Here is a 22,537-nt window from a genome sequence, read left to right on the forward strand (position 1 = left end):
TGTTCAACGTAATCTAATTGCAGAAAAAAAACGGTGTGAAAAACTAAACCAGCCGACAATATTCGTGGCGATTTTCAATAATTACGCTTTAAAAAATAATAAATTGGCGAAAAAATAACGAAAATTTAACAGTTACCGATACTTGGTAAAGCACTGGGAGATTAAAGACGTTTTTTTTCTAAATATATCACTTCTGTATGGACAATGATTCAGAAAAACGCTCTAGGCCACGATGTCGCAGAAGTTATTGACACGTGTATGACAATACACAGGGTCGAGTGTGTACACAGGTAATCTTGTTATTGATTTTTCCTGCTTGATGGCCCAAATTTACAGGCGTTTCGCATTCGCCAGAGGCAAATTTATTTTTGATGTAGGCGGATGAAAAAATTGCCATTTTTTCTAGACAATTTTAAGAAATACTAGCCAGTTGGATTAAATAATCGCCATTGGCGATAATGTCTGGGAGCAGCGTGAGCACTGAGTATATATATGGATAACAGGATGATGCACGCAAACTGGCATTGTACACCATCCGTTAATAACGGAGTTATGGCCCTTTTTATCTTGAAAAAATGCCTTTTTTGTGTGTCCGGAGCCATTTCATGGAAGTGCTTTGGCAGATTTCATTGATTTGAAACTTGTTATGAGTATATATATATATATATATATATATATATATATATATATATATATATATATATATATATATATATATATATATATATATATATATATATAAGAAGATGATGCAAGCCAAATGGCATTGTACACCATCTGTTAATAACGGAGTTATGGCCCTTTGTATCTTGAAAAAATGCTTTTTTAGTGTCAAATATAACACTTGTGTGTCCAGAAGCATATTGGCGGGGGATATCAATTCAACGAATTTGCTTGTTTTTATAGTACCTGGGGTTCCTGTAAGTAGTACCTGAGGCAAAATGACCAATAGAGTGTGAATTGTTTTGAATTGTTTATAATGCTAAGCAACTTGAGAAGTTTAAAAGCATCTGTAAATTGGTAGAATACAATGTTAACAGATAATTTAAGGGTGATTGGACTTCATGAGTAAGAAATACGAAAACAGTTACCATACAGTTGTTTTTTAGATTGCATTGTTTAGTGTACTTATAATAATGCAGAAGCTACCATTTTGACTTAAAGACATTGTTTAAACAATTAAGCTGTAACCCCACCATTAAATATATATTTAGCCCAAATTTAACCCTCTGCATTCAATTGAACTATTTTGTTGAGAACTCTATATTCTTAAGTAATTAGACTTTGCTATTAATCTTGATATTTTGATGTGTACTCTTACATTTCTAAAATAAATTGTTCTTGCATTAACCCTTTCAGTGCTGGAACCGAATTTTGAAGGCCTTGCAAACAGTTTGGATCCAGATGAGACGCCACAGAACATGGCATCTCATCAGGATCCAAACTGTTTGCTATTCTGATAATATTTTTTGAAAAAATCGAAGAAAATGCTAATATTAGAAATTCAGCAGACGACATTTTAGCAGACGACAAATTTCCCAGCATGCAAAGGGTTAAGGTGGTGATATATTTGAGCTGTGCTCTTGGTAAACAACACTTAACGCATATGCGAAAAGTGTTGTCCCAAATTAGCTTGTGCAGTCAGGTTTTTTTTTTGGCCTGATTTTATAGCCGAAATTCGGCTATGTTCCCAATCCCAAAAAGTATATTTTTTCCCAAAAATGTGGCAAAAAATTCCCAATTGCAAAAAAAAAAAAAAAAATTTTTTTTTTTTTTTTTTAGAAAGAAGTCTTATGTGTATTTTATCTCAATTTTAATTCAATACATCTAACAAAGTATTAAATGATTTTTTCTTTTAATTTGAATGATTATAAAGAAATAAATCAAATTTAATATTTCCCTAATCAGTGGACTTTTCGTGTCGAAAAAAAGGCTAATGAATTTATTTTCCCAATTTCATGAAAATGCCGATAAAATTCCCAGTTCCAAAGCCATGGGCTATCTTCCCAAAAAGTGGAAAAAACCCTGGCAGTCCACACAAGCTGATCAGAGAAGACACTTTCATTCTGCTTTTATTTAATTTTTCATTAAAAGGAAGTCTCTTCTTTGCCAATGTTCATTATAGGCAAAAAGTGTCGTCCCTGATAAGCCTGTGTAAACTGCACAGGCAGGCTAATCTGATAGGACACTTTACCCACATTCATTAAACCCCATTTTCTCATAGCGAGGCTCAATTGTATTCCGCTTTTAGGTCGTAAACTGCACAGGCTAATCCGACACAACACTTAACGCAAAGAAGCCCTGTATTCAAAGACCCCAGCCAAATGGTATTCCGCTTTCAGGTCGTAATATGGGAGAAATGAGCCTTGATGATCTCAATGAACTCGAGGACAATGTTGATGAAGAAGAGGAGAGAATATTTGAACAGTACCGGTAATTAAGAATGCGATATTTGTACTGAGATTTAAAAGGGAAACAGGGCTATAGATAACTTTTGGGGTATATTGATAATTGAGTAATTCACCCCCTGTTTTTGACAACAATAGGGTTTTTGTAAATTCAATAGAGTTTTAGCACAAATTTTCACCCCCTACATTTGAGCTAAATTGGGTTTTTCACCCCCAGTTTTTACCCCAACGTGCTCATGGTGAGCTTTTGTGATCGCTATTTGTCCGTTGTGCGTTGTGCGGCGTCAATATTTGCTTTGTTAACTATCTAGAGGCCACATTTATTGTCCAATCTTCATGAAATTTGGTCAGAAGATTGGTTTCAATGATATCTTGGATGAGTTCGAAAATGGTTACGTTTGCTTGAAAAACATGGCTGCCAAGGGGCGGGGCATTTTTCCTTATATGGCTATATATGGCTATAGTAAAATCTTGTTAACACTCTAGAGGCCACAGTTATGGTATGATCTTCATAAAACTTGGTCAGAAGATTCATCCCAATAATATCTTGGACGAGTTTGAAAATGATGCCGGTTGGTTGAAAAACATGGCCGCCAGAGGGTGGGGCATTTTTTCTTATATGGCTATAGTATGGCCGCCAGAGGGTGGGGCTTTTTTTCTTATATGGCTATAGTAAAACCTTGTTAACACTCTAGAGGCCGCATTTATTTTCTGTTCTTCATGAAACTTGCTCAGAAGATTTGTTCCACTGATTTCTTGGATGAGTTAAAAAATGGTAACCTTTGCTTGAAAAACATGGCTGCCAAGGGGCGGGGCATTTTTCCTTAAATGGCTATATATGGCTATTGTAAAATCTTGTTAACACTCTAGAGGCCACATTTATAGTCCGATCTTCATGAAACTTGGTCAGAAGAATCATCTCAATAATATCTTGGACGAGTTCGAAAATGATGCCGTTTGGTTGAAAAACATGGCCACCACAGGGGTGGGGCTATTTTCCTTATATGGCTATAGTAAAACCTTGTTAACACTCTAGAGGTCACATATATTTTCCGATCATCATGAAACTTGGTCAGAAGATTTGTCCCAAATGATATCTTGGATGAATTCGAAAATGGTTTTGGTTGCTTTTAAAACATGGCCACCAGGGGCGGGGCATTTTTCCTTATATGGCTATATATGGCTATAGTAAAACCTTGTTAACTCTCTAGAGGCCACATTTATTGTCCAATCTTCATGAAATTTTGTCAGAAGATTGGTCTCAATGATATCTTGGATGAGTTCGAAAATAATTATGTTTGCTTGAAAAAAAAATGGCTTCAAAGGGGCGGGGCATTTTTTGTTATATTGCTATGGTAAAATCTTGTTAACACTCTAGAGGCCACATTTACTGTCCGATCTTCATGAAACGTGGTCAGAAGATTCATCCCGATAATATCTTGGAAGAGTTCAAAAATGATGCTGGTTGGTTGAAAAACATGGCTGCCAGGGGGCGGGGCATTTTTCCTAATATGGCTATAGTTAAACCTTGTTAACACTCTAGAGGCCACATTTATTTTCCGATCTCCGTGAAACTTGGTTAGAAGATTTGTCCCAATAATATCTTGTTATCTCAGGTGAGCGACTTTGGGCCTTTCAGGCCATCCTGTTTAACTCAATTAGGTAATTTAGGGAGTGACATATATAACATTATACAAATCTACTAAGGTTACTATATTATTTATACAAATGGAATTCAAAAAGGTACCTGTACATAACAACAAACAATTACTTAATTTCTGATCAAAGTTCATTGATTTTTGCGTTGAATAAGACCGAGTTCGTGAAAATCGCTGCACAATTAATGAAGTTATGGCTGTTCAAAGCGATGCACCCCGTTTTCGGGTCATTTTGAGTTGAATACCTTGAAAATGAAAGTAGAAATCAGACGTGTCTACGAATAATTACAATACTACCCCAAAGATTGATAACCGCTGGAAAGACTGCCTTCTTTTCGTCATAGGATGGCATATAAACTATGCGGTACATTTTTGTACGGAAAATAACCAGTCTAAAAAATATTCCCGGTGTTCGTAAGAATTGCGTTTCGTGGTGCAAGGTTTTTTATGGGAATTACGTTATTAAATTTGTATTTGCGTTCTTGTACGCTTTATTTTGAATTTAATTACGTTTTTGGTTATTTTAATTTCGTAATAACGCAAGTACGTTTGTTATCTATAGCCCTGGGGAAAGATGTGAAAATGGTCTTATTTTAACTTTTGAATAGCATATTGATAGAAGAACCTTGTGACAAATTGATATATGTTAGCATTTCTAACTGGGTTTAATACAATATTGTTTGTTAATTCTAAGTTTTCATAATATGGTTACAGTTGTTTTTGATTTATAGGTAATAAACTTATTTTTGTGTATGTCATTTAATAAACTAAGTTAATACAGATGCTAATATTCAATATTCAAGGTTGAAAGTAAAAATATTTTAGATGCATATATGACTGTGACATGTCTAATTTGTTCTATGATTAATTGGTTGTATATTAAAATGTTTAAAAAAAATAAATATAATATAAATTCCAATTAAATTAATGTCAATATTTTCAAATACATTTAAATTTATTACTAATATTTACTCCTTATTTCTAAACTATAAATTATAGTTTAGAAATAAGGAGTAAATATTAGTAGTAATTATTATATTTTTGTGACTGAAAATTCCTATTTTAAGGCCAGAATTTAAACAGCAGCTGGCTGTGCATTTGTTTGTTTGTCTGTCAGTTCCTATAAGGTTAGCTGTAAATGACATGTTTCGTTTAACATCAATAATTCTCAATACAAAGCTTTAATACTATATGTATCACCACAATCTCATCCCCCTAAGTCATTTTGATTGTGATATTGAAGTCCTTCTGGACAAATTTTGTATCACACTTGGTATTCTTCATTAATGCAAAATTACAATTTTCATCTAAAATCAATCCTGCTTTCTGCAAAGCTTTGACACTTGCTTGTGTGATATCTTTGAACACTTTCAACACAACCACTCACTTTGAGTCATCTTTACCTTGACCTCATTTTGATCTCGACATTGTTTGCGTACTTCGGCCACTTAAAAAGGTCCATATTCTTTGTTAATTGACTGTTCTCTTAACATTATTACTTCTTAATGAAAAGCATTGATAATTCAATTTTACACTGTATACACTTACATCACCTGGCCTAGTTTTTGAGCTCGGCTGTTTTTGGAGAAAACCTGAGGTATTGTCATAGCCAGCTTGTCGTGTTGTGTCTTTTTGCCGTCCGGCGTCCGCCGTGCTAAAACCTTAACATTGGCTCTAAAATCAAAGTGCTTCCAACTGCAACTTTGAAACTTTAATGTAGATGCACCTTGATGAGTTATACATGCTTCACCCATTTTTGGGTCACTAGGTCAAAGTTCAAGGTCACTGTGACCTCTAAAAAGATAAAATTCTGACAAGCTTTCATTTATTCAAAAATGCACCTGCAGCCGAGCGTTGGCACCCATTATGCGTTGCTCTTGTTTTACATGCAATATACATTTGAAATGTGTTGACCTTAACATTCTGCTTCTTTATAACACTTGAATGGGTCGATGAATCAATGCTGGCAAAGCTTCCAATGGTGGCATCAGTTTTTATTGAATGCAGCATTTTGTTATTATTATTGTTGTTTTATATATCAAAAGTACATAAATTAATTCAGCTTTGAAAACTGGTACTTTCAGTCGACAAAGACTGGCAGAAATGCATGCAGCTCAACAAAGAAGCAAGTTTGGTGAAGTCCGTGAAATAAGCAAATCCGATTGGGTAACAGAAGTGAACAAAGCAGGAGAAGGGATATGGGTTGTAATTCACGTATATAAGGAAGGGTAAGTTGGTGAATGAAAACAAATTCAGTACAAAATAGTGTTACCCTTGATTTTGCCAGATATATTACAACAACACTAATTGGTATTATAAACATAGCTTACCAATTTAAAATCTTTTCAAAATAACATTTCATGTCTCTTGCTCATCCTTTGCCAATATCATGGTGAAACGCCTGCATATATACTACAATTATCTGAATGAAACCGCTATTTGTATATACAAGTAGGAATATGATGGGTTGTCTTAAAGTTGTTAAGGTCAAAATTTAAACTATTAAAGAGATTGTATGTTCAAATATATATTAAATTAAGTTTATGGCTGTGAGATTTGGGTTTAAATTTAATTTATCCTTTACATGTAATATACACTTGCTGATGTACTTTTTTGATATACAATGCAGAAATACGTCATAGGCATCCAATATAGGCCCTAACTCCCCTCTCCCCTAAAAAAAATGTTGGAAATTGTTACATATTAATATTTTGATTTTCGTTGATAACTTTTTACTTTGTTAGCGATAAATTATGCTATGAAATAATTCTTCTATTTTTTTCAGAATTCCATTATGTAAACTTTTGAATCAGCATTTATCAAACCTGGCACAGAAATTCCCGGAGACAAAATTCCTACGTAGTGTGTCGTCATTGTGTATACCAAACTATCCTGATAAGAACTTACCAACAATATTTGTCTACAAAGAAGGGGAGATGAAAAAACAGTTTGTTGGGCCTCTTGCATTTGGCGGCATGAACTTGAAGAAAGATGGTAGGAATATGTAACCATTTTTAGCTTGACTATTATATATGAAATATATATAGTGGAGCTATCCTACTCACCCCGGTGTCGGCGTTCCCGTTAGCGTTAGCGTGCAAATGTTAAAGTTTGCGTACTACCCCACATATTTCCTATATCCCTTGACATATTGCTTTCATATTTTGCATACTTGTTTACCAACATGACCCCATCCTATAAACAAAAGCAGACAACTGTATCAAGCATTTTGTAAGAATTATGGCCCTTTTTCACTTAGAATATGCATATTATTGATAAATCTATGTTTAAGTTTGCGTACCACCTCAAATATTACCTATGTCCTTCTACATATTGCTTTCATGTTTTGCATACTTCTTTACCAACATGACCCCAATCTATAAACAAGAGCAGACAACTGTATCAAGCATTTTGACAAAATTATGTCCCCTTTTATACTAAGATAATTGAACATTTGGTTAAGTTTTGTGTTTTGGTCCATTGTACTCCTTAAGTATCATAGCTATTGCTGTTTAGACTTGGGAAACTCACTAACTATCGTAAGGGGACTGTACAGAGCAAGTTGCCTAACTCTGGTTGGCTTTTTAACGAAATTATGGCCCTTTTTTGTATCTGTAACTTTGAATATTTTGTTAAATTTTGTGTTAAGATCCACTTTACTTCCAAAGTATAAAGGCTATTGCTTTTAAACTTCAAATACTTTCTTGCTATCAAGATGTTACTGTACCTGGCAAGTTGATTTTGACTCTCAAGGTCAAATTAATAAATTTTGCGTAAATTGCCATAACTTCTTTATTTATGATCACATTTGATTCATACTTTGACAAAACAACACTTACCTGACATACCACAATGACTCCACCCAAACCATCCCCCACGCCCCACCCCAGAATCCCCCCCCATTTTTTTTTCTTTTTTTTCTTTTTTTTTGAAAGATCATCTATTTAATGACCACACACCCACATTATACCCCCCTCTCCATGATGGCTTACGTTATACTGATAAGCACTCGAATATACGAGCGCGCTGTCCTCTGACAGCTCTTGTTTTACTGTCTTGTTACTTAACATTTTCAGGAAAAAAATCACTGGCTCTCAAATTTGACATAATTTTAAGAGCTTTGTAGTGTTGCTTAAACAATACACCAGCAGCAAGTAAACCACTTTTGTGGTGCATTAGAACAAACGGCCATTTTTAGGGCAACCCAACCCTCTTAACAAAGAATTGTCTTATTGTCACACGCAAAAGAGAAAAATAAGTTAGATGGTTAAATGTTAAAAAAGCATTTACATTTGTTTAGAAGCTTGTTTGTTGAAAACAGGTCTGGAAATGTGATAGTTGTTTCTTACATAAACTACACTCCAATAAAGGATGGTATGCATAGCCAACATATTAACAGACCTAGTAACCAGTTGAGCCAAGTGCAAATGTTCACTGATAATGCCGTTTTTTTTATTGTTTTGCACCGATGTTCTTAAAAAAAATATTTTTTTTTTAACTGTCAAAGACCTTACTTGTTCATTATTTCAATAGCTGGCAGTAAGTCATGGTATCTGGACTTGAAATTGGTATTTGGAAAAAAAAAGAAAAATATTTATATTTTGTCTGCCAATCTGTTTAATAAATGCTCAATAGGCTTAATAAATGAGCCTTGTGCTGGGAAACCCATGTTTCAAGCATGCGTTGTCCCAGATAAGCTTGTGCAGTCTGCGCAGGCTAATCATTGAAACGCGTTCCGGAGATGCATCTACCCCTTTTTCTTCCAAAGATGCATTAAACCCTGTTTTCCTCAGAAGAGTCATTAAACCCGGTTTCCTGAAGATACATTAAACCCCGTTTTCCTCCGAAGATGCTTTAAAACCCGTTTTCCTCCAAAGATGCATTAAACCCCGTTTTCCTCCGAAGATGCATTAAAACCCGTTTCCCTCCGAAGATGCATATAACCCCGTTTTCCTCTGAAGATGCATTAAAACCCGTTTTCCTCCGAAGATGCATTCAACCCAGTTTTCCTCCAAAGATGCATTAAAACCCGTTTTCCCCCGAAGATGCATTAAACCCTGTTTTCCTCCGAAGATGCATTATAGCCCGTTTTCCTCCGAAGATGCATTAAACCCAGTTTTCCTACAAAGATGCATTAAAACCCATTTTCCTCCGAAGATGCATTAAACCCCGTTTTCATCCGAAGATGCATTAAACCCCGTTTTAATCCGAAGATGCATTAAACCCCGTTTTCCTCCGAAGCTGAAAAAGTGGTACAGGTGTAAAAGCCTTGTATCTTACAAAGCTCCTGGCCCAGTGTTTGAGCTCAGCTCAGAAAATATGATTTGAGTTTCCACTCAACTGAGCATTGCTACAACCTGAAGTGTAATAAATTTCATTACATGATTACAATTGCGAGACAACCTGAATTCAGGGTTTGCACAGACCTTGAAAAGTGTTTGAAAATCAAGGTTTTTCTTGAAAAGTCCTTAAAAACGATCTAAAGTGCTTAAAAGTGCTTATTTTCAACCATAGCCTTGAAAAGTGCTTGACAAATTGCTTGAATTTGGCTGGAAAAGTGCTTGAAAAACGGATACAAATATTTAATTTCCGTAAGTGGGAATTGGTCTGCTTCGGTTTTTGTTGTACGCGTTATGCCATTACGGTGCTGACAAGTTGAAATATGCCAGCGAATAAGTGCATTTTTCAGAAAGGGTGGCTTTTGAAGTACCCGTGGGTTGTTGACAATGCTGATTCTAAAGTCAAAGCATCTTGTAAAGAACGCAGAACAGGTATAGAGATCGACAGTATGGGGGAATCGGCGTAGAAAAGCCACCTAAAATGCAGTTTGTCTGTGAAGCAAACTCATTCGGTTAACCCAATTCATTCAGACATACTGCTAAAGACAAAAGACAAAGAAGTTGCACTTGACTGATTGTCAAATAAAGTAGATGATACTGTGAAGAAACTGCAATCTGTTTACATGAGTGCAGACTCTCAGTCTGAACATACACAGTACACTATTGAATCTATTACAGATTTTACATGTACATGTACATGTTTACCTGCTGTAGGAAATTACATAATAAGTTTAATTTTTACAAGCCTGAATTAATACATGGCATTTTATATTGCCGTTGCGATTCTGTGCATTTGTAGTTTCTATTTTTACTTCAGAATTAATTTGTACCAGATGCATAATTGTCTTTAACATTTTGTAGCAGCTATATAATATTATACCACTGGAATATCTGTTATGAACAATAAGATTACATAATGATATTCAATACAAATAGCAGTTTTTTTTGGTATGTGTAATGCCTTGGTCAATTGCTATATCATAATGAAATATCTTACTTTTGATTAAACAGTTGTTACTGTAGCAGGGTAGTGCAGACTGTTGAAATTCACATAGAATGTTAGGCAAGAAGAGCCCAATTTAGCGAAAATATTGTCAGTATTGGCCACAGAATAATATACAGTTTTCAGTAGGTCGGACTAAAAAAGTGCTTGAATTTGGATTTTTTCCCTTGAAAAGTGCTTAAAAAGTGCTTAAAAAGTGCTTGAATTTCATTGGAGAAAATCTGTATGAACACATGGAATTGTAATAACGCCCAAAAGTGTAATAAACTTATTTCTTGGTTTAAAATTGGATTGGATCGCATTTTTAAACACAGATTATTGCAAAATAGAATGCATACATGTACAATAGGGCAAAATGACCTATGAATGACAAAATCGTGTTCTCATACAACCTCAATGGTAATAAAGCTATTACATTATTGCAATTGCTTGGCAACCTGAATTGTAATAACGCCCGAAAGTGTAATAAACTGATTTCTTGGTTTAACATTGTATCGGGTCGCATTTTCAAACACAGATTATTGCAGGATATAATGCATACATGTATATATACAATTTATATTAATAGGGCAATAAGATCTATGAATGGCAAAAAAGGTGTTCTCATACAAACTCAATTGTAATAAAGTTATTACATTATTACAATGTGCATATCGTCCTGAATTGTAATAACGCCCGAAAGTGTAATAAACTTATTTGTTGGTTTAACATTGCATCTTATCGCATTTTCAAACACAGATTATTGCAAAATATAATGCATACATGTATATAAAATCTAAATTAGGTAATACGACCTATTAATGACATTAAAATGTGTTCTCATACAAATTCAATTGTAATAAAGTTATTACATTATTACACTCGCTTGTCGCCCTAAATTGTAACTACATTGTTTTAGTTACAGACTTGGAAGTCTTTTCATGTTGAATTCACACTCATGATGCAGACTGCATGCTTATCAGCTCTAGGTATAAATAATGGCTGTGACTAAAGATCTAAAGATAATTAGACTAGGTGCTAATTAATTACAGTCTTATAGAAGTAAAGAAATAAGGTACTGTATGATTGGTGGATAAGAGATTTTAAGATTGGTCAGTGATGTGTGTGGGCTAGACTTGGTATGAGGGATGAAAGGGTTTCGAAAGGGGAGAAAGTCAGTGAGATGTTAGGAAGAAACAGAGAGTCAGTTCGAAATAAGTTAGAAGTAAGAATCAGATGGAAGTAAGCTAGAAATAAGTTATAAAAAAATGAGTTTGGGATTGAATAGAGTTCGGAAAAGACAGATGATAAAACAGAGCAAGGAGTTTCTATTTCTGTTTCTATTAAAATGCATCAGTACCAGAGAAGCATCTGTTCAAAACTGGCCCGTGCATGTACCGTCTTTTCGATTTTTGTATAACACTTGACAAAACGTAACACAACAATTGACAAATTCTTGTTCGTTTTCTGATTTTCAAAAAACTAAATCAAACAAATAATAAAGAACACACAATTGTTTCTGAGTAGCCGTGTTCGTTGTACTAATAACAATACACAAGACGAGACATATCCCAGTTCTGATAGCGTTTTAATCTTACTATACAAAACTCATGGTTTGAAAATTCTAATAGAATGTTTATAACATTTTACCGCTTACAAGTGTCGCTGCTGTTTACGCCACCTAAATCTTGATTTACCCGTTTTGTGATAAGCCATTAGTTGCACAGTCTAAGATAGTTTAAAAACCACTTATCGACTAATTAGAGACTACATGCATGCATTTTTTGCGCCGTTTGTACATGATGCCCAACACAATGTTTACAGTAGTTCATACAATAAAGTGTTTGTTTTGCAAGCGAGGCATTTTAGACAAACGCATGTGAGCAATTGTTTGTTGATCGGGGCTTAACCGTGTTGAACACTTAAACAAAAAATCTTTATCTTAACCGCTCGTTAATCGCAACCTGTCCCGAGATTTATTGATAGTATTAATGTTGATTTACATGCGAAGTAACACTTTCGTATAAACAATTAAGTAGTGTAATGTAGATTTACAGTTATAGATTTCATTAAAAAATATGTTTTTCATAACTTCTTTTTCGGGCTTTGTTTGGTCAATAAAACATCAAAGATTATGCCAATATAATAACACATTTATAATTTATTATTACATTTATGCAAATTGTTATATTTATGCCCCCCTTCGAAGAAGAGGGGGTATATTGTTTTGCACATGTCGGTCCGTCGGTCCATCTGTCCGTCCACCGAATGGTTTCCGGATGATAACGCAAGAACGCTTACGCCTAGGATCATGAAACTTCCTAGGAACATTGATCATGACTCCCAGATGACCCCTATTGATTTTCAGGTCAAAGGTCAATGTCACGCTGACTAGAACCAGTAAAACAGTTTCCGGATAATAACTCAAGAACGCTTACGCCTAGGATCATGAAACATTATAGGTACATTGATCATGACTCGCAGATGACCCTTTTGATTTTCAGGTCACTAGGTCAAAGGTCACGGTGACTCGACACAGGAAAATGGTTTCCTGAAAACTCAAGAACGCTTACGCCTAGGATCATGAAACTTCATAGGTACATTGATTAGTGCTGCAACAATACGCCAAAAACCGTATTGCAATATATTGTCAGTTCAAAAACCCGTATTGCAATATATCGCAATATATTGCTAACTTGTACCAAAATTATAACTTGCCAATTACCCGATAATCCCATAAATTCCAATTTTAAAGTAAATTCTGGTAAATATTTACTATAAATGTGCTCAAGAATAATAAGAAACACAAACATTCGCAAATTTTCTTAAGTATCAAATACATTTTTTCAATTGTTACTATTTAAAGATGTGATGAAATAATGTCCAACCGGGGCGTTTTTCCCACTGAACACGCGTAATTCAGCTGACGTGATGTTCCCGTTTTTATACAACACAAAATACACCCATACTTTCCATGCGACGTTCTACATGTCTGTATAATTTTCGCGCGCTTTTTATTGAGACAAAGGATAAAGCACTTTTTATTTGACGCTATAATTTTTTATTGTCGCGTTAGCATTCAAATTTGGAAGCGTGTTTCCGAAATTCGGAATACAAATAATGCTCAAATCAGAATCGAACGAAACATTTACAGCTGTGCGCAATTAATTCAACGATAATCTGTTCAAAAGCATCGAATGAATGCTCCCATGTAACAACGCTACTCTGTATAATACACTTTTTAGAATGCTATTTTTACGTAAAAAATAATTTACACTGCTTTGTTTTGTTTACCTTTTTATCATTATTTCGGATGGCTTTTCTGGACAAAATGTGAATGAATTTTTGTAAAATTTTCATACCGGTATGATGAAAATCATATCGCAAAACAATATGCGGATTGCGTATTGCGATATATACCGATATACCGGTATATTGTTGCAGCCCTAACATTGATCATGACTCGCAGATGACCCCTATTGATTTTCAGGTCACTAGGTCAAAGGTAAAGGTCACAGTGACTCAAAATAGTAAAATGGTTTATGGATGATAACTCAAGAATGCTTACGCCTAGGATCATGAAACTTCATAGGTACATTCATCATGACTGGCAGAATACCCCTATTAGCTTTCAGGTCACTAGGTCAAAGGTCAAGGTCACAGTGACTCGAAACAGTTAAATGGTTTCCCGATGAAAACTCAAGAATAATTAGGCCTAGGATCATGAAACTTCATAGGTAAATTGATCATGACTGGCAGATTACCCCTATTGATTTTCAAGTCACTAGATCAAAGGTCAAGGTCACAGTGACAAAAAAATGTATTCACACAATGACTGCCACTACAACTCACAGCCCATATTTCATTCATTGTATGTGTGTGTCCAAAAACTTTAACCTTGGTTAAAGTTTCGTCGGTCCGCCCACAGAATGGTTTCCGGATGATAACTCAAGAATGCTTACGCCTAGGATCATGACACTTCATAGGTACATTGATCATGACTGGCAGATGATCCCTATTGATTTTCAGGTCACTAGGTCAAAGGTCAAGGTCATGGTGACTCGACACATTAAAATGGTTTCCGGATGATAACTCAAGAACACTTATGCCTAGGATCATGAAACTTCATAGGTACATTGATCATGACTCGCAGATGACCCCTATTGATTTTCAGGTCACTAGGCCAAAGGTCAAGGTCACAGTGACACGACACAGTAAAATGGTTTCCGGATGACAACTCAAGAGTGCTTACGCCTAGGATCATGAAACTTCATAGGTACATTGATCATGACTGGCAGATGACCCCTATCAATTTTCAGGTCATAAGGTCAAAGGTCAAGGTCACAGTGACTCGAAAAAGTAAAATGGTTTCCGGATGATAACTCAATAATGATTAGACCTAGGATCATGAAACTTCATAGGTAAATTGATCATGACTGGCAGATGACCCCTATTGATTTTCAAGTCACTAGTTCAAAGGTCAAGGTCACAGTGACAAAAAACGTGTTCACACAATGGCTGCCACTACAACTGACAGCCCATATTCCATTCATTGTACGTGTGTGTCCAAAAACTTTAACCTTGGTTAAAGTTTAATAACTGTCAAGGTCACAGTGACTCGAAACAGTAAAATGGTTTCTTGATGATAACTCAAGAATAATTAGGCCTAGGATCATGAAACTTTATAGGTACATTTAACATGACTGGCAGATGACCCCTATTGATTTTCAGGTCATTAGGTCAAAGGTCAAGGTCACAGTGACAAAAAACGTATTCACACAATGGCTTCCACTACAACTGACAGCACATGTGGGGGCATGCATGTTTTACAAACAGCTTTTGTTAGAGTCTATATATCACTTCTTGATTATACGAGATTATAATGAAATAATAATAACATTCACCAAAGAATGCAACATCTTTAACACATTTTATAAAAAAAAGATACTGATTTACATTTTAGTGAAATGCTTAAACAAGTAAGACTTTTTTGAATTCATAATGAACGAATACAGACACCTATTTTATGTGTGCATTCTTAAAATGTGTAATTTAGCGTAGGACGTGGTTTGCAAAAATGTAAATTGTATGTCGTGGTTGTTAACGATGTCAAACATTTTTTAACGTATTTAACGTAATGACAAACATTATATATAATGGCTACTTCAAAACAAACTGCAGATAATTTGATGGTGTATGCATATTATTTCGTTCCAATGAATTACTTTATGTGTAGTTTACAGATTTTATCTATCAAATGTAGTATCTAATTTACAAAATGCGGTGTTGCAAAACGTGGAATTGTATTGCATAAAACTTTGTGAAACCGCAGATTCGATAATAAATTATGTGAAATTATGGATAACAAGTGTGGTAATGGTTCATGTTTATTGCTGTTAACAGTTAAGTGCCATGTTATTAAACTGCAGGTAACCTAGGTTCGATAATAAAATCTTAAATATATTCTTATAAGTATGTTTCTGTTTCGTGATATTGCTACATTTTTTTCTACGTTGGTCCCCATCAATTAACATGTTGCTTATATCAGCCAACCAAAATACGTCACGATAAATAAATGAGTTTTTGTTTTAATGTGTACATATCATAATCTGACATTAATGTTTACATATTAATAGGGTTAAAATAGACCAAATAGCCAACTATCAAACAATTTTTCATGTTCAATGTGTCATTATGTCATAAAATTATTAGCAGAGCTATATATTATATTTATGCCCCCCCCATTCGAAGAAGAGGGGGTATATTGTTTTGCACATGTTGGTCCTTCCGTCCGTATGTCCGTCCACCAGATGGTTTCCAAATGATAACTCAAAAACACTTATGCCTAGGATCATGAAACTTCATAGGTACATTGTTCATGACTCGCAGATGACCCCTATTGATTTTGAGGTCACTAGGTCAAACGTCAAGGTCATGATGACCCGAAATAGTAAAATGATTTCTGGATGATATCTCAAGAACGCTTATGCCTAGGATCATGAAACTTCATAGTTACATTGATCATGACTCGCAGATGACCCCTATTGATTTTCAGGTCACTAGGTCAAAGGTCAAGGTCACGGTGACCCGAAATAGTAAAATGTTTTCCGGATGATAACTCAAGAACGCTTATACCTAGGATTATGACACTTCATAGGTAAATTGATCATGACTGGCAGATGACCCCTATTGATTCTCAGGTCACTAGGTCATAGGTCAAGGTCACAGTGACCCGAAATAGTAAAATGGTTTCCAGATTATAACTCAAGAACGCTTATGCCTAAGATCATTAAACTTCATAGGTACATTGATCATGACTCGCAGATGACCCCTATTGATTTTTAGGTCACTAGGTCAAAGGTCAGGGTCGCGGGGACTCAACTTAAAAAAATTGTTTCCAGATGACAACTCAAGAACGCTTACGCCTAGGATCATGAAACTTCATAGGTACATTGATCATGACTCGCAGATAACCCTTATTGACTTTTAGGTGACTAGGTCAAAGGTCAAGGTCACGGTGACTTGACACAGTAAAATGGTTTCCGGATGATAACTCAAGAAAGCTTACGCCTAGGATGATGAAACTTCATAGGTACATTGACTTGCAGATGACCCCTATTGATTTTCAGGTCACTAGGTCAAGGTCACAGTGCCAGAAAACGTATTCACACAATGGCTGTCACTACAACTGACAGCCCATATGGGGGGCATGCATTTTTTACAAACAACCCTTGTTATAATCATAATCTATAAATGATAGGAACAAATAATGAATAGATAATGTTGACCTCTGCTGGATTTTTATGGGGGACCATTGGTGGCACATTTCTATGCACTACAACTTGGTCATTTTTGGTTAAAAACCCGTATTAAAGAATTTGTCCCTTTAAAAGTTTGTTTTAACATTGTCACATAGAAGTGTATAGCTATAAAGTGACACAGATGTGGCATGTTTATGTTATAATATATGTCGTGTCCACAATTTTGTAACTCAAACTGCGTTATTTTAATTTATTGTTTACGGCGTTGCCACGCATTAGTTATCTCGTTCCAATGCATCATTAAATCCATATATAGTTATAACTACAACGATTCAATAAGTCATTACTACGAGTTAATAGTTCTCTCGTTCACACAGGTAAATAAGTCGATACCGCAAGTCCATTATATCGTCATCACGACTTAATATATCTCATAACCAAGAAATAAGTTTATTACACTTTTAGGCATTATTACAATTCGGGTTGTCAAGCAATTGTAATAATGTAATAACTTTATTACAATTGAGGTTGTAGGAGAACACTTTTTTGGTCATTCAAATGTCATATTGCCCTATTAATATCAATTTTATATACATGTATGCATTATATTTTGCAATAATCTGTGTTTGGAAATGCGATAACATGCAATTTTTAACCAAGAAATTAGTTTATTACACTTTCGGGCGTTATTACAATTCAGGTTGTCAAGCAATTGTAATAATGTAATAACTTAATAACAATTGAGGCTGTATGAGAACACGGTTTTTGTCATTCATAGGTCGAATTGCCCTATTAATATCAATTTTGTATACATGTGTGCATTATATTTTGCAATAATCTGTGTTTGAAAATGCAATCAGATGCAATTTTGAACCAATAAATAAGTTTAGTACACTTTTAGGAATTATTACAATTCGGGTTGTCAAGCAATTGTAATAATTTAATAACTTTATTATTACCATTGAGGTTTTATGAGAACAAATTTTTTGTCATTTATAGGTTATTTTGCCCTTTAAATATAAATTTTATATACATGTATGCATTATATTTTGCAAAAATGTGTGTTTGAAAACGCGATCAGATGCAATGTCAAACCAAGCAATAAGTTTATTACACTTTCGTGCGTTATTACAATTCAGTTTGTCAAGCAATTATAATAATGTTATAACTTTATTATGCCCCCTTTTGAAGAAAAGAGGGCATATAGTGATCGGACTGTCTGTCTGTCTGTCCATCCGTCTGTCCGTCCGTCCGTCCGTCTTTCCGTCACACTTTGCGTTTAGGTTTCGAAATATTCTCATAACTTCTATGTCCCTTGAGATATAACCTTTAAATTTGTTATGCATGTATATATGGACAAGGCCTTTCCATACGCACACAAATTTTTACCCCTGTGACCTTGACCTTGAACTTAGGGTCAGCATTTAGGTTTCGAAATCTGCGTTTAGGTTTCGTAAAATGCTCATAAAGTCTACGTCCCTTGAGATATAACTTTTATATTTGGTATGCATGTGTATATGGACAAGGCCTTTCCATACGCACAAATTTTTCTACCCCTGTGACCTTGACCTTGAACCTAAGGTCGGTGTTTAGGTTTCGAAATCTGCGTTTAGGTTTTGAAAAATGCTCATAACTTCTATGTCCCTTGAGATACAACCTTCATATTTGGTATGCATGTGTATATGGACAAGGCCTCTCCATACGCACAAAAGTGTTTACCCCTGTGAACTTGACCTTGAAATTATGGATCGCGTTTAGGTCTCGAAATCTGTGTTTAGGTTTCGAAAAAAGCTCATAACGTCTATCAAGCGTTTATAGGGGGCATAAGTCATCCTATGGTGACAGCTCTTGTTACAATTGAGGTTGTGTGAGAACACCTTTTTGTCCTTCATAGGTCGTATTGCCCTTTTATTATAAATTGTATATACATGTATGCATTATATTTTGCAATAATCTGCAGGGCTCGAATTTAACTTTTTTTTCTACTCGCAAAACATTGCGAGCAGCTTTAATACCAACTCGCAAAATCAAAAACATTCTCGCAAATTTTTCTGGAAACATAATTTAGTGTTGTTGTTTTTTTATTCAACAGTTAACTTTGCTTTATCTTTCGTATTGTTATTTCCATCTGTGGGCAAACAGAAACTAGTTATTTTTCGCTTCGACGCCATGTCTGATCAAGTTCAATGACCACGTGTGAATTAGTCGACTGTTTAGCGTTATTTGTACCAATACCATCCTGGTATCTGTACTATAAGTATACTAGTCTATATACATGTACAAGGTGCGCGCTTACGCATAAGGGTATTAGGACGTTCTTTGACCTATAGTTTAGCGTTCAGGACGTCAAACGCAATATTACTGGTTTTTTTTTTCACTATTTCTTTACTCGCAAAAAATTACTAGTGGCTTAAAACTTAACTCGCAATCGGTATTTTTCACTCGCATTTTGCGAGTGTGCGAGTGTTAATTTCGAGCCCTGATCTGTGTTTAAAAATGAGATCAGATGAAATTTTTAACCAAGCAATAAGTTTATTACACTTTCGGGCATTATTACAGTTCAAATTGTCAACAATGTTAATAATGTTATAAAGTTTATTACAATTCAGGTCGTTATTTCACTTCAGGTTGTAACAGAGCATTGAGAAATCTCAACTTAAAAAATATTCACATATCGATTCTTAAACTAAGAGTTGAGACAGGCCCAAAACTCAAAAAGCCTTATGTGAACAGCTTATTGAGCATGATAAAAAATAGAGAAACAAGTTGAGCCAGAATATTTACTTAACCCTTTACTACTTAGATACGTATTTTGATATGTTTGTTGTCCCATAGAAAGTTAAATGTTACATGTATAAAAGACCTTTCGTACTAGGTTCAAGTTTTATATGTTCAATTTCCAACCCATAGATAGTGATGACCATCATACAGCATAAATTCTGAAAAGACTGCGAGTTACTTGCAGGCTGTTCTGGTTTTATGCTTTTTACACATAATAATTTTCACTTTGCTCCTGAGTGGGAAAGGGTTAAGTATGTTCGTGATAACAGGCCATGGTTACACTTCTCACAATAATTCCTTTTTAGAACTCGAGTGGATGCTATCTCAGACAGGGGCAATCAACACTGACCTTGAGGAGGCGCCGAGGCCTGAGGTGAAGGACGTTATGAACATCGCCATACGAGACAGTGCAATAAACAGAGGGGATGATGATGACGATGATTACTGAGAACGTGAAATGTGAACATTGTTTTAATATTTGATGGTGGATAAAGACTATGTTAGCCTTGCTATGGGGAAAATGGGCTTCATGCATGTGCGTACAGTGTCGTCCTAGATTAGCCTGTGCAGTCTGCATAGGCTAATCAGGAATGATACTTTTCGACTAAACTGGATAGTTGTTCAGAAGAGACTTCTTTTAAAAAGAAAATACAGTTGAAGTTGAAAGTGATGTCCCAGTAAGTCTGTGCTGTCTGCACAGACTAATTGGGGACAATACTTGACGCACATGCATAAAGCCCAGTTTTACCACAACATGGCTCTTTGGAAAAAGGATAACTTATCATCCTCATGACTGCAACATGCTGAGAGCCTTTAAGACATTTTAAGCTGATGTTGATGATATAGGCATTTCAAATATCTCAGAAGGTCACCATGACGTAGTGGATATGGTGTCCGCCTAGCAATCTGGAGGTCCCAGGTTCTATCCCCACTTTAGAATGCATAAGATCTCCCCCAAAGACACCAAGTACTGGTTCTAGGCCCAGGAAACAGACTCGAGAGCGATTAAATAAGCCTTAGGCTTATGATGAAATCAACTTAAAATAAATAGGTTTAAACTAAATATCTGACCAATTCAACATGGATTTAACATTGTTCATGTTTTATATTGTCGATTACAAAAGCTGTATCTATTTTTCAACAGGCAGCAGGTCATTATGTTTATGTTGAGTTCCATTAACTAAGAAGTACATTTAGAATACAAATATTCTTTTATGTATATATACACTTAAAACACTTACTATACACTTAAAATACGTTTTTTACAAGTCTTGTAAAGGCTAAATAATAACAAAAAATCTATGCAATATTTAGTAATCTGTGCACTAGAATATTAAAATGTATTTACTTTCATTTACAATCTTGGCAACGTTTTTATCAACTGATCGAAATCAACATGAAATGGACATCTAAATTAGCAAAAGATATAAACATAAATAAACATTGGTACAATTATAATACCTTAGTAATTGTTTATGTATGCTTATCCTAGAGATCAAAATAAACGTTGCAATATTAGCCAATAATGTTTTTTCTTCTAACTCGGCCATTATAAATATAAACCCTTATAAATCTTGTGTACTTACGTGCAGTTAAATACTTTCATAAACTTTTTTCTGGTGCAATTTAATGTGCACAATAATAGAGTTTGGCTATAACAATTATGATAATTTCTTTACACTCTTTGTGGAGTTACATATATTGCATAACACTTCGTTGGAGTGTGGACTTAAAAAAGCAATTTAACTTTTATGTATTGAATATTTTTAACAGTTTTTTAGATACTTTTGTGATCTGAGATATTTGTGTTATGTGATTGCTAAATTCAATAATGTATCTGTTTGCTTGTTTGTGACTTATTTGTTAGTTCTTTGCATATTCCTTGATGTTACTGAAGGCATGTTGGTGTGAAAGAAAATTAATTATTAAATCACTAATACCATTTTTTTCTGGCTTTTGTAAAGATTTTTAGCGCCTTGAAGAAAACAACAGTTCACTATCGTTTGTTCCTAATGCAGTAGCAAACAACAAAAAATATTGGAATAACATTATTTCAAATATTGGAATAACATTATTTCATGCTCTTCATCTTGTGTATTTTGAAATGTGTATTTTTAATGCAATGTTTACTGTGTGGTGTTATTGCTTGATACAGACAAGTAATACATCGCTACATTTTGGTATGTAGTATTATCATCTTTATCCTGAGCTGATGATCGTTTAGCTGTTGAGAGAAGGTGTGTCTTTACTCCTGAGGATTTCCTTCATAATCGTATGTCTCGCGAGTTTTGTATCGTGTTATATCTTAAAATTTGACCCAGCATTTGTACAAATATTACAAGATATGTACATTTTCAGAAAGCAAATTCATCTCTGCTTTTAATAATACCGAGTTCGTGGAAATTGCAGCACAATTGATGAAGTTATTGCTGTTCAAAGCGATGCATCCTGTTTTCGGGTGATTTTCAGTTGATATATATATAAATCTTTTTTTTCTTCATAGAAGTTGATTTTTCGTTATAGTTTGATTATTTTTCATTCAAAACGATGTTTTTACTAATTAATATCATAGCCACACGGTAACCACATGTGTTTAAATTGCAGGACG

General features: G+C 34.7%; 1 protein-coding gene across 2 annotated transcripts in view; it reads left to right on the forward strand.

The window, feature by feature from the left end:
- The window catches only part of LOC127863535 (phosducin-like protein 3), a 37,176-nt gene extending 15,303 nt beyond the window's left edge, over window positions 1-21,873 (forward strand). For both annotated transcript variants that reach the window (XM_052403082.1, XM_052403083.1), the window contains exons 3-6: window positions 2,343-2,433; window positions 6,151-6,294; window positions 6,852-7,060; window positions 20,235-21,873. In XM_052403082.1, the coding sequence (XP_052259042.1) occupies window positions 2,343-2,433; window positions 6,151-6,294; window positions 6,852-7,060; window positions 20,235-20,377 (587 nt within the window). In that variant the 3' untranslated portion in view covers window positions 20,378-21,873. The remainder of the gene's footprint in view (window positions 1-2,342; window positions 2,434-6,150; window positions 6,295-6,851; window positions 7,061-20,234) is intronic.
- The last annotated feature ends 664 nt before the right edge of the window (window positions 21,874-22,537 follow it).

This window comes from Dreissena polymorpha, unplaced genomic scaffold (assembly GCF_020536995.1).
Source record: "Dreissena polymorpha isolate Duluth1 unplaced genomic scaffold, UMN_Dpol_1.0 chrUn013, whole genome shotgun sequence".
Classification (NCBI taxonomy): Eukaryota; Metazoa; Mollusca; class Bivalvia; order Myida; family Dreissenidae; genus Dreissena; species Dreissena polymorpha.